This window comes from Sapajus apella, unplaced genomic scaffold (assembly GCF_009761245.1).
Source record: "Sapajus apella isolate SASKATOON/1434 unplaced genomic scaffold, GSC_monkey_1.0 scaffold102, whole genome shotgun sequence".
Classification (NCBI taxonomy): Eukaryota; Metazoa; Chordata; class Mammalia; order Primates; family Cebidae; genus Sapajus; species Sapajus apella.
In genome coordinates, this window is record NW_022437042.1 from 3,319,533 (window position 1) to 3,332,900 (window position 13,368).

The 13,368-nt window shown below is 49.7% G+C and overlaps 1 protein-coding gene across 13 annotated transcripts in view; it reads right to left on the bottom strand.

Annotated features, from left to right (window-relative positions):
- SEPTIN6 (septin 6) overlaps window positions 1–11,643 on the bottom strand; it is an 84,396-nt gene extending 72,753 nt beyond the window's left edge. For 7 of the 13 annotated variants that reach the window (XM_032258368.1, XM_032258366.1, XM_032258367.1 and 4 more), the window contains exon 1: window positions 10,841–11,053. In XM_032258368.1, the coding sequence (XP_032114259.1) occupies window positions 10,841–10,978 (138 nt within the window). In that variant the 5' untranslated portion in view covers window positions 10,979–11,053. Of the gene's footprint in view, window positions 1–4,968; window positions 4,996–6,507; window positions 6,979–10,840; window positions 11,054–11,298 lie in introns of those variants that run through there. The other 6 variants (XM_032258373.1, XM_032258372.1, XM_032258374.1 and 3 more) reach the window with 3 other exon arrangements.
- Between the last annotated feature and the right edge of the window lie 1,725 nt (window positions 11,644–13,368).

Sequence of the window (13,368 nt, forward strand, 5' to 3'; positions counted from 1 at the left end):
CAAAAAAAAAAAAAAAAAAAGAAAAAACTCTCAAGTGTACACTTGGCCATGGAGGGAGGGGGGGAAGAAGGAAAGAAGGAAGGAAGGAAGGAAGGAAGGAAGGAACAAAGGAAGGAAGGAACAAAGGAAGGAAGGAAGGAAGGAAAATAGAAATTGTAAACTATAACCATAATATGAGCTCATATATGCCCCAGCAACCCTGTATATGTGTATTTGCACATAAACGTATGTGAATGCATAGGAACGGGACTGAAAAGACAGCCACCAAACCCACAATTGTGGCTACCTCAGGGGAGGGGGATGGAAATACCGGCTTAGTCAGGGGAGTAGTCAGTATGCTTCCGTATTGTTTGACTCTTTTATAGCACGAATGTATTCGCATGTTACCCATGTAATTTTAAAACGTTTTTAATATAAGAAAGAAGAGTTCTCACTCAGCTTTGCAGCAGGGGTAATTAAGATGCAGAGAATCTGAGAGGAGCTAAAAGGAAGGCAAAATGAAAGAGTGCTCCTGAGAATTGGGAGAGCGCCTCACTCCCCTCCCCAATTACATTTCCTGTTTTCTCCTCATCTGCAGTCACCTGCGGTTTTGAAATACGTTATACCACATTTCATATCACAGGCAGAAACACCGCTCTCTTTCTCTTCCGCCTCCTCTCCTGAGGACACACCAATTTTGTCTTTTAATTGAATATTCGTAAGGTTCATATTATCAAGAACAAGTTATGGTGGTTCTAGCTGCGCATCTTTTTCTCATTGCTGTCACTGAAAATAAAGAGTCCCATAAGCACCCAAGTAGGCCACCTCTGTCCCCCACTCCCCTCGGCCCCTCTTCCAACCTCTGTGATCAGAAGCAAGCCATATTTGAGGCCTCTGGGAACTGCGGGTGCATCTGTGTCAATGGAGAATTTCCCACCTCTGTTTCAAACCAGGGTGGCTAAGTTAGTAGCTGTCATTCTGAAGAATAAGAGCAAAAGGTTTGAAACTCATTGCTGATGACTGGGCTATCCCTAAACTTTCTCCTCTGGCCATTCCCATCCAAATGCTAGAAAAGTGGCTAGGTGCAGTGGCTCACGCCTGTAAGCCCAGCACTTTGGGAGGCCAAGGCAGGCATATTACTTGAGGCCAGGAGTTCAAGACCAGCCTGGTCAACATGGGGAAAACCTGTCTCTACTAAAAATACAAAAATTAGCCGGGCTTGATGGCTTGCACCTGTAGTCCCAGCCACTTGAGAGGCTGAGGCAGGAGAATCGCCTGAACCCAGGAGGGGGAGGTTGCAATGAGCCGAGATCACGCCACTGCACTCCAGTCTGTGTGACAGAGCAAGATTCTGTCTCAAAAAAACAAACAAATAACAACGACCAAAAAACACTAGGAAAGGACAGAAATACTGAAATGGGACTCTCTTCAGTCAGCTACTGGTGGGCTCAAGCTCTCACACCTCCCCATTCTCCATTTCTACTTCCAGCCCTGAACACTGATCTCTGAAAGACCCTGCAAATCTCCAAGGCTATGAAACCCAATTCATCAGTTCAGTGATACATGAGGAATATTAAGCAGCTGAGAAAAAATGTTTTCTAAGAATATTTAATGACCAAAGGAAATGCTCACCAAAGGCAAACAACAACAGGAAAACCAACCTGTATATACAGGGTCATTCTAATGACCGGGGAAAAAGTATCTATGCATTTTTTAAAAGATTGGAAGAACACGCACCAAAATAATGTCAGTGGTTTCTTTTGGGTAGAGAGGTTGTAGGTGATGTTGCTTTTCTGTGTTTTCCCTCCTACAACAGGCATAGTTTACTTTTATAAACAGGGAAAATGTTATTTAAAAAAAAAAGATTCTATGATGATACTTTCGTGGGTAGGAAAGTGGCCTCAGATATTTTAGAAAAAGCTTTAACTACAACCAAAAAGGTGCTTGACAATTTGAGTCATCACAGCATTTAGCTTTCAGGCAGTTTTATTGTGTATAAATCATTTATTTTATCAGCAATACAATAAAACCCTATTAGTCTCCTTATTATACCTTTTTTTGAGACAGTGTCACTCTGTCGCCAGGCTGGAGTGCAGTGGTGCAATCTCAGCTCACTACAACATCCGCCTCCTGGGTTCAAGTAATTCTCCTCCCTCAGCTTCCTGAGTAGCTGGGATTACAGGTGTGTACAACCACACCAGGCTAATATTTGTATTTTTAGTAGAGACGGGGTTTCACCATGTTGCCCAGGCTGGTCTCGAACTCCTGACCTCAAGTGATCCACCTGTCTCGACCTCCCAAAGTTCTGGGATTACAGGCGTAAGCCACCGTGCCTGGCCCCCTTATTATAACTTATTATTACATACAATATATAACTTATTGTCATACAATATAACTTCTTAGTATAAAGATTCATGTGAACCAGAGTCAAATCATATATCCTGAAACATGTAGCAAAAAGTCTTTTTTTTTTTTTTTTTTTTTTGAGACGGAGTTTCGCTCTTGTTACCCAGGCTGGAGTGCAATGGCGTGATCTCGGCTCACCGCAACCTCCGCCTCCCGGGTTCAGGCAATTCTCCTGCCCCAGCCTCCTGAGTCGCTGGGATTACAGGCACGCGCCACCATGCCCAGCTAATTTTTTGTATTTTTAGTAGAGGCGGGGTTTCACCATGTTGACCAGGATGGTCTCGATCTCTTGGCCTCGTGATCCACCCGCCTCGGCCTCCCAAAGTGCTGGGATTACAGGCTTGAGCCACCGCGCCCGGCCCGCAAAAAGTCTTAATGAAATAATCAGGTAGCTGATAGCTTCCTCTGCCTCCAGTGCTGTCAAGGGTGCCGCTGTATAATCAGTCGTAAGAACCACAAAAGCACTGATAAGTTCCCAGAGGTTTTTTGTTTTTGGTTTTTTGTTTTTTTTTTCTGAGATGGAGTCTCACTCTGTCGCTGAGGCTGGAGTGCAGTGGCACAATCTCGGCTCACTGCAACCTCCACTTCCTAGGTTCAAGCGATTCTCCTGCCTCAGCCTTCTGGGTAGGGGGATTATAGGTGCCTGGCAAATTTTTGTATTTTTAGTAGAGACAGGGTTTTGCCACGTTGGCCAGGCTGGTCTCAATCTCTTGACCTCATGATCTGCCTGCCTCGGCCTCCCAAAGTGCTGGGATTACAGGCGTGAGCCACCGTGCCCGGCATTCCCACAGGTTTTTTTAAAAAACCCTCGAATGCATGCAACACATCAAATAACAGCATGTCCCTCATGCTGATTAAGCCAGGTTAAGAGGAAATAGTAGTAGCAATGCCCTATCCTGGGAAAGAGAAATGTGGGGGCTATCTAAGGAGAAATAAGGCCTGCAAAAGCTGGCAGCACCCCCAAGGTGCTTCAGAAATGCCCTTCACTTGGGGAGCAGCTTAGGGGATGCTGAAGACACCCAGGACAGACTATCCTTACCAGACAGGGGAGGAGGCCCATTTTTGGCAAATCCAATAGATTAAACTGATTTTAATACACAAGATAAATTCCACAGTGGCTTTTCATTCTATAAAAGGATTCACAGCAGGATTCCATTAAATAGCCAGCTCTCCAATTGCCTTGAAAGCAGGATTCAATAGACAAACATTCAGCTGTCATGTACCTTTATAGGAAGACAATAGCTATCTACACCTACACGGGTAGGCAGTATCTGAAGGGTTGTTTCTGTTCCACTTACTGAGATCCTGCTGAGCTAAAAGCACAGATTGACCTTCCCCACAACGCTCTCCCCACCCAGCTCAAGGGGTCAAAGCAAGGAAGGGGTGGGGTTCAATTCTGCCACCTCATTTGGAAGCAGAGGCAGGCAGGGACGTAAAAGAAATTAGGCTAGAGAAAAAGGAAACATTAGCACCATACAATGTTAGATCTGGAAACGCCCTTAAAGATCACCTGATCCAGCCCTTTCATTTCACGAAAGGGGAAACAGAGACTCACAGAGAGGAAGTGACTTGGTCCACGTCACAGAGTGATTTAGTGACAGAGAATAGTGCTGGGATCCAGGCCCCCGTCAAGCCAACTGCCACTCTCCAATGGAAAAGCTGACTCAAGTGGCAGATGTGTTTCTTTATGCTGGTAAAATTCCGGGATGTTGAGCTTCTGGCTTGATGCTGGTCAGGGGCAGAAGGGTCAAGGACCCAAACCTGGAAACCTGTGAGCTCCCCAAGGTGGTTCTGGCCCACAGAAGGCAACTGACGCAGTCAGTGCTGTGGAAGGCATTGTGTGTTCCTGCTCTCCACTCACCTCCCCACTTTTCCCTCCCATTTCCCTCTCTTCTGACTGCGGCCTAAGCCTCAGCCTGGCCAGCTGCCCAGTTCTGCTGAAGAACCCCAAGGCTAACACAAGCCTACCTAACTCAACAAGCCAAAGTCTAGGTCAAATATCCCTGTCTCAAGCCAGGGGTGACCCCTGCTCAGGGTAAGTTGAACTTTCCCACAAAAGCCAGCAAGATTCCCTGGAAGCCAGGCAATTGAAAGAGAGTTTTCTAGGTGTTCTGGCTATTGTTACCTCCAATCTGCTCAAAAAGAAAAGGTTTACCCACAGGCCTCTGGGTGAATGCCCAACTGCCCTCTAGGGAGCCTGAATCTGCCTCTGACTCCATCTGGTCTTGTTTAATGGAGATCTGAAAAAACCCAGTTCCTGCCTCAGCGCCAGTGTTCAGAGCTGGGGGCTTCCAATGTGAAAGGAAACCAAACACGACCTCACACCTCATCAGGGCCAGGAAAAGAGAGTTCTGCTCCTGTTACCCCAGGGCCTTCATTCTGGGTCAGAGAGGGCCACAGCAGGGGAAACCTGAGCCCTGAGGCCTGTACCTGAGAAGGCCTACAGATCTTTTCCCTCCTCACCTTTAAGTGAGTGGAATGGATGACCCAACTCCAGGGCCGGCTGAGAGCGCGCTGCATAATTCAGCAGATGGCTGCCTCTAATGAGAAGACACTGAAGAAGAGGATCACTTTATTTCTCACCCTCCTGAGCATGTGGCCTCCTTCCTCTGTGCAGGCAGCAGAGAAACCCACGGTTTCAAATCCGAGCAGCAGAAACCTCCTCCTGCCAAACCGAGGAGGAAGGGTCTGTGTTTCTAATTTATTCTGTGCCCCCCTCCAGTTGTTACTTAAAATAATCCATCATTACATGGCTGGTGGCTCCAAGATTTTTATTTAAAGCAATATGGAGAAGAAAAAAAAAAAAAAAAAAAAAAACCCACACAACCCGTGACTGTGCTATCTTGGATTTAAGCTGAGAATCTTTTTAACATCAGAGAGTCTCCAAAACACCCTAATAGACTCTTCCCTGGGCCCTATGGGGGTACTGGGGCAGTGCAGTGAAAAGAGGGGGAAGGGAGGCCATGGCAGGAGTTTGATTTCTTAGAAACATCATGAAAAGGCCAGTGTTTTTAAAAAAGGAATCTGTGTCATCTGGTAGGTGTTTCATTGCATCATCCACTGACCAGCAATAGCACTTTGGACTAAGTCATTTGGTCTCCCTACAACCATTAAATAAAGAGAACAGGCTGGGCACGGTGGTTTACACCTGTAATCCCAGCACTTTGGGAGGCCGAGGCAGGCGGATCGCCTTAGGTTGGGAGTTCGAGACCAGCCTGACCAACCAAACCCCCATCTCTACTAAAAATACAAAATTAGCTGGGCGTGGTGGCACACGGCCTATAATCCCAGCTACTCCAGAGGCTGAGGTGGGAGAATCACTTGAACCTGCGAGGCAGAGGTTGTGGTGAGCCAAGATTGCGCCACTGCACTCTAGCCTGGGCAACAAGAGCAAAACTCCATCTCAAAATAAATAAATAAATAAATAAATAGAGCCGGGCACAGTGGCTCATGCCTGTAATCCCAGCACTTTGGGAGGCCAAGGTGGGTGGATCACCTGAGGTCAGGAGTTCAAGACCAGCCTGGCCATCATGGTGAAACCCCATCTTTAAAAAAATAAATAAAATAAACAAATAGAAATTTAAAATCTAAAATAAAGAGAACAGTAATACTTATCCAGGAACTGTTGGGGAAAATGAAATCATACAGATGGAAGCATTTTGAGATAGATGAAAGAAACATGTTACATCTATCCATGGCTTTCCTTCTTTCCTTCTTTTTCCTTCCTTCTTTCTTTCATCTGTCTTGAATGCAGTTTTAATGTACATGCAACTAAAAGCCCTTCTCAATTGTTCATGCTAATATTAAACCACGGCTCTGATCATCCGAAAACCCAGGCAAGTCCAGAAACCAGTCCTACTTGGTTTGGGAATACCTTTTTCCAGGGGACTTATCTCCCTAATTAGTTTTGCTCAGGTTAATGCAATGGGTTTACTCCCTTATAGCACACAAAGGCAGGGGCCATGCTTGGAAATAAAGCCAGCAATTAATAGAAAATTTACAGCAGAGACTCCACAAAGTAAATGCTATGCACATGACTGCAGATCAAAATCTTATTAGACGATACAGACAAATTATTCTGCTGTAACGTAGTTTTGTATTAAGAACACCGCTAACACTCACATTTCCAGGATTTCGGATGTGAAGAGGAAATGGCTTATTCCTGCCTTTCATCTGGAAGCTCTGAGAGGGCAGAGTTCCTGCATGCCTTGGCCACCACTAAATCCCCAGCACCTGGCACAGGGCCTGGCCGATCAATGCCCAGTGAGTATGTACTGAAGGAACGAATGAAAATAAAAGTAGGTGAATTGGTAAATGAAGATGTTCCCAACCCAGTAGCAGATGCGAGATCTCACCCACCTTCACACCTACCCATTTCCTATTTGAAGCCCTCAGGAAGCCCTTCCTGTCATCCTCTGCCTCCATTCACTGCTGAATTGGGTTCCTTTAGTAAAGAAATCTCATGGCAGGCAGTCAGTCTCCCGTGTGGCACTTATCACAATGATAATTAGATAGTGATTTGTGTCTGCCTCCACCACTGGATCGTAAACTCCTTGAAAGAAGGGGCCATGTCCATTTGAAGGGCATTGTCATTCTGCCCACTTTTTATTTTGAAAAATCCCAGGCCAGGCATGGGTGGCATGTTAATGCCAGCACTTTGGGAGGTCGACGCAGTCAGATCACGAGGTCAGGAGTTCGAGATCAGCCTGGCTAACATGTTGAAACGCTGTCTCTACTAAAAATACAAAAATCAGCCAGACACGGTGGTGTGCACCTGCAATCCCAGCTACTCTGGAGGCTGAGGCAGGAGAACTGCTTGAACCCAGGAGGCGGAGGTTGTGAGCCGAAATTGCACCATTTGGATTCCAGCCTGGTGACAGAGCAAGATTCCGTCTTGGAGGAAAAAAAGAAACAAAGAAAAATCCCAAACACACAGAAAACTTAGAAAATAATGTAATGAAAGCTCTCAAATTTAGAATCAACATTTTTTTAATATTTGGGGCCATTTAAACTTTCTTCTGTGTTGTATCACCAGTAGAGTTAGGTGATTGGGTTTTGTTTTCTGTGTTTGAGGTACAAACTATCTTTAGCAGGTGGTGGTAGGAACGCCTGAGGCAGAGACCTCAAAGGAAATCAAACTGCAACGTGATAATAGCAAAACGAGCGTGCAGCATCAATCTTTTCCCCACCTGGAGACAGTTGCTCTCAGACAGTTGACCCAGACCAACCCCAGCTAGCTTTGTAGGGCAAAGTTAGCCTCTGCAAGTTCATTTGAGAGAAGGACCACTACCCAGATTGCCACTGAAGAAAGCTCCTTGTTCACATTGTGGGAATAGCTCAAGTCAGAATCATCCAGACGTTCTTTGTATGGGCCAGCCTTTACGGGCTGGATCCCAGAATGCAACGTTGAAGGGAATGGCTTCATTACAAGAGCCAGGAGATGCAGCTTTTGGGGCCTGCCCTGTGCCTTGGTTACCTTGGACAAGTCATGGAACCTCTTGAAGTATAAGTTAATAGCAGCCCACGCCACCTCACAGGCAGGGGGTGAGGTGGAGCATCCCAGGGATCTTCTATAGTTCTTTCTTTTTTTTCTGGAGACAGAGTTTCCTTGTGTCGCCCAGGCTGCAGTGCAATGGCACGATCTCAGCTCACTGCAACCACTGCCTCCCAGGTTCCAGCGATTCTTGTGCCTCAGCTTCCCGAGCATGCCTGGCTGGCTTTTGTATTTTTGGTAGAGACAGGGTTTCAGCACGTTGGGCAGGCTGGTCTCGAACTCTTGACCTCAGGTGATCCACCCGCCTCAGCCTCCGAAAGTGGTGAGATTACAGGCGTGAGCCACCACACCTGGCCCTTCTATAGTTCTTTAATTATTTCACAGTGTCCACCATTTTTCACTCCAACTAGACTATAAGCTTAAAAGCCACGAACGTTTTTTAAAGCTTACTACCTTCTTTTGTCCAGTTGACAAGGGCTAACTATAGTGCTGGCCACATATCAGCCAATCAGATAAATACAGACACAGTGGACAACTGGTGTTGTCACACCAAACCCTTTGTGGTGTTCATTGAAATGGGATGGACTTGTATTATGTGCACCAGAATTGAACTTCCAAGTTGCCTGAATGCAATATAAGCCCTGCCCAACAAGTTGAAGGCTTGTTTTAGTCACTAAGAATGCTTACCCACAGTGACTCTCAACTGATCCTAGAAAGAACACCCCTCATACACACCCCACCCTCATACACACACTAGGGTACTTACTCACATGGTACCACGTCTCACAGCTCATTAAAAAGAATTCCTGACCACGTGTGGTGGCTCACGCCTGTGATCCCAGCACTTTGGGAGCCCGAGGCAGGTGGATCATGAGGTCAGGAGTTTGAGATCAGCCTGGCCAACAAGGTGAAACCCCGTCCCTACTAAAAATACGAAAATTAGCTGGGTGTGGTGGCACGCACCTGTAATCCCAGCTACTCGGGAGGTTGAGACAGGAGAATCGCTTGAACCCAGGAGGCAGAGGTTGCAGTGAGCCAAGATCGCGCCACTGCATTCCAGCCTGGGCAACAGAGCAAGACTCTGTCTCAAAAAAAAGAATTCCTAAGCTAGCCACACTTAGGTTTATTCTCTAGTCTTTTGTTCCCAAACCCTGAATACATGTTCCTTGGAGGAAACAAGCAGCAACCAGATGTCCAAGGTCTCCTGAGTTAATTCCATCTTCCCTGGTGAATTACAACTTCTTGCAGACACAAAGGAGAACAGAGAGATAAATGACACATAAACAAGAGCTTCACTGGCTGGGGGAGGGGGACATGGAGAGTGACGTCAGTTTTCCCAGAAACCCATTTATCACGATAACAAGGTCTCGAGTGCTTTAGGCTGCTCTTTCAGCTTCAGAATCTGGCGTACAATTATGTTCTTCATCACACAGTATGGCAAAGCCAGCCAGAGTAAACTGGAGCCATGCGAAGCAAACCAAGTGGCCCTAAACCACCCCCTCACCCCCATCTGCAGAACAAAGGGGACCTCTGGGTTGCCTGAGTTGTGCCTGAGGTGAAACACACATAATCTCCTGGAAGGTTCCCCTTTGCAATATCTGTCCTGCAATCCTAATCCAGGCAAGAGAAATGGTGAGAGAGTATGGAGGACAGGTCGATGCAAATTCATTAGCTGACATGAAAAATTATTAGCATCATTTTTGGATGGAGCAAGTATAATCCTGGAGACTAATTCCTCTACTTCAACTATACCATCTCTGAAATGCAGGTAACCAGGAGCAGAAAAGCCACAGCAGAAAAGAGAGGGTCCTCAAAACACTAAAGCAATAAACACGAGAGTGCCAATCTTGGGGGAAGAAAATTCTCTCAAATTCCATCATTACAGAGAATGTCTCCTGTCTACTCCTGGTCCTTCCACATCATGACTGCATAAAGTGCTCTGTGCTAGGGGGTGCAGAGGGTGGAGGAGATTCCGAAGAAATGATCCTGCCCCTTCAAACAGGGACAAAAGAGTGGAATACATTAATACATATTCTGTAGAGAAAATACTATCAGAGTCTGGCTTCAGATTTTGAAAAATCAATTTCAATTACACCAGTTACCTAGAGGCTTTTTTGTACTGTAATTGCATTGCATGAACTATTTTCCTAAATAAGTAAGCTACAAGGTTGAAAAGCATTTTTATGTGGTTCAGAGATTTTCGTCAAGTAGTATTTGGTGTCGCGGGATTTGACCTACCGCTATCTCCCACTCCTTCCTCACCTGGGGGTGCTGGTGGGCTTCTTAAAACCCCAGATATCCATGGATTAATAAAGCTAGGGTGTCCCCCCCAAATGGAATTCATCGCCCTTTGCAACCAAACTTCTGGTCTAAAAAACAAACATGGAGCCTCAGGTCACTTCAACATGGTTTCTCTGCACATCCCAGGCTGGAAAACTTCAGTTCTTTAAATGAAGATTTTTTTTCCCCCAAAGTCGGTCGCCAACAAAAAGAGAGACGGCACCGCTTTTGCGAGTCTCACACTTATTTTCCTGAGTCTCCATAGAAAGAAGCCAGCTCCACAGGTTTTGGCACGCAAGGCCAGTTACACTGAACATGCACCCGAGACAGATCCTCAGAGGCCCGCTCAAAAACATGCCAAAATACGCAGCCAGCCACCTACAGGCCAGCCAACTGCACCCAACACTGACGCACAAATGGGACCCAGAGGCACACGGCCCAAGCAGACAGCGAGGTGTTCGGACACACACCACAGAGGTGAGCACACTCAGGGAAACAGGCGGACTTCTTTGGGTCACAGACAGAACCCCAGCGCCGCCGCCGCCCGCCAGGGAAGGCAGGAGCGCGCACGCGTGCACACATTCGCGCACACGGATACACACACAGACGCAGTCACATATGTAATGCATATAGAGAAACCCTATCCCAGCCAGTCACCTCCCCGCCCCCCTCGCCACTCACCGCCTTCTGCCCCAGGCTAACCCCAGCCCTGCGCCTCTTTGCCTGTGCTGTCCCAGGTCCCAGTGGGCAGCCGTGCGCAGGGGCGCGGCAAGGCCAGGGTGCCAAGGACCCGGAGGGCTCGGAGGCTCCGATGGCCATTCATTCGGCAACGCCCCAGCCGTGGGGCCGCAGCTGCAGCGAGGGAGGCGGCGGCGCTCACTGCGGCTCTTGGGCAATGCAAGTTCAGCCGCCGGCCCGCAGGCTTTGCCAGCCCCCCTGCCGCCAGCCCGAGCGCCACCACCGTTTTCCGGGACAGGCTGGGGGACTGAGCTGCTGACCCCGGGAGCAGAAGTCCCACCGTGCCCTCGGCTCCTGGATGCTGCCCATTGCCCTCCTCGCGATGTGGCGGCGGCGGCCAGGTCTCCTCGACCCTCCCCAGGCCCTCGGTCCTGGCCCTGGCACCCAAGCCCTGCACTCACCACCTGGCGAGCTATATCGGTCGCTGCCATCGCTCCTGCGTCCGCCAGGGCTGCCACGGGTGCGGCCGCAACCGGAGCTACCGCACAGGAAACAGAGGAGCTCCTCCGACAAAGAGAAAGTGTTACACTTCGGGCGCGACCAAGTCCGGTGGAGGGAGGTGCAAGGGAGGGGCCCCCTCGCCGCTGCTCCAACCCCAACCTCCCCTTTACCGCCCACCCCTTGAAAGTAGGGTATGTAGAGGGGGCGGATTTAACGCGCCGCTTCCCCCTACGGCCAGCCCAGTTCCAGTTCTTCCTGCAACCCCAGCCATAGGCCTCTGCGAAGGGGGGCGGGGGCTCCCCTCGGTGACCACGTCCTCTGCCCCCCCCGCCACTGGGTTCCGTGGTACGTCCCGACCTCTGCTGAATTGTCACACCCCCCTGCTCTCCTTACATCCCTAAATCCCCAGACCCCTGAGGCTGGAAGGGAGCCCCCGCCCCTCCCCCTTCCCAGGGTCGGCTCAGCAGCTGAGCTCTGCAGTTCTCCTCCCAGGCCCGGTAGCCCCTTCCTTTCCACCGAGATTCCAGGGTGCTTGTATGAGTGCGCCTGGGCCGCTGGAGTCTCGATGCCCCACTGTCGTGTCTCCCTCCCCCCATGGCCCGGGAGCGCAGCTGAGGCCGAGGTGCAGAGGAGGCCTGCGGCACCTGCCGGCTCCACCTTAGAGCTTAGAAAAGGGCCGGGGTGGGGAGCCGCACTATGGCCCCGCAACTGAGCTGAGCTGTGCCATGTGCGGTCCAAGGCTACAGGTCTTGAGACGCCGCGTCTGCTCCGGGGTTTCCAAGTCTCTGGTGCTGTGGACTGTAATTTCTTGGAGCCGAGCTTACCACCTTTGGGTACTTAGTACAGACGGACTGCACGCCTCCTCTCTCCAACCGAACCCTAGACGCTCAGCGTGAGCAGAGACTTAGACCACCCACCCCTTCTAGTACAAGAGGAGGGGCTGAAGATTAAGGTTCCCAGATCAATGGAGCGAGATGGAGGGGCGGGTGACCGGGAGCGGCCTCCAGTCACTCTGCCCCGCCCCCTGATTTCTCCTTGACCCTCATTCAGCCCGGGACGCGGCGGCCAACAGGACGCAGAGGAGAGAACTTCCTAAGGCAGGAGAGTGCACGCCCGCTCTCCTTTTTCTCCTGGCCCTCCGCGCCTTGGGTCCTCTCTCTTGGGCACCTCTCCACTTCTCCGGCCCTGGCACCCTCCCCTCTCTCCCGGGACTGGCGTCTTGCTAGCTCCCTGCAACTGGAGCACGCAGGCAGATTTGGCAAGCCGGAGGCCCCAGCGGGAGGAACACTACATTCCACTCCTCAAAAGGGCGGGTTCCCTGGTATGGGAGAGAGACCTGGGCCCGCCAGAGGGACCCCAGATGGGGGAGGGGGTGACAGGCCAATGGGGGAAACCCAGGCCCACGAAGGGGCCCCACTGGGGCATGGGAGATGATCCCGTAGAGGCCCAAGGCTGGAGCAGCCGAGGGGGAGGCAGGAGAGAGGAAAAGGGAAAAGTAGGAACCAAGAAGAGGAAGAAGGGACCTGACCCAGAGGCCCTGGCGTTGGAGAAGTCAGGGAAGACAAAAAAAATGGAATGGCCAGGCCAGGAGCGGTGGCTCACGCCTGTAATCCCAGCACTTTGGGAGGCTGAGGCGGGCGGATCACGAGGTCAGGAGATCGAGACAGACCATCCTGGCCAACATGGTGAAACCCCGTCTCTACTAAAAATACAAAAAATTAGCCGGGCGTGGTGGCACGCGCCTGTAGTCCCAGCTGCTCGGGAGGCTAAGGCAGGGGATTCCCTTGAACCCGGGAGGCGGAGGTTGCAGTGAGCCGAGATCGCGCCATTGCCCTCCAGCCTGACGGCGACTCCATCAAAAGAAAAGAAAAGAGAAAAGAAAAGAAGGAAGAAAGGAAGTAATGAGAGAAAGAAAATGGAGTGGCCAAAGAACAGCATGCCTGGCACTCGGTTCCACCTGCTGGATGGAGCTTCCCACACTCTCTCTGGAAGCCCTTTATATACCCTGTGCGCCTGGAAAACAAGGACTC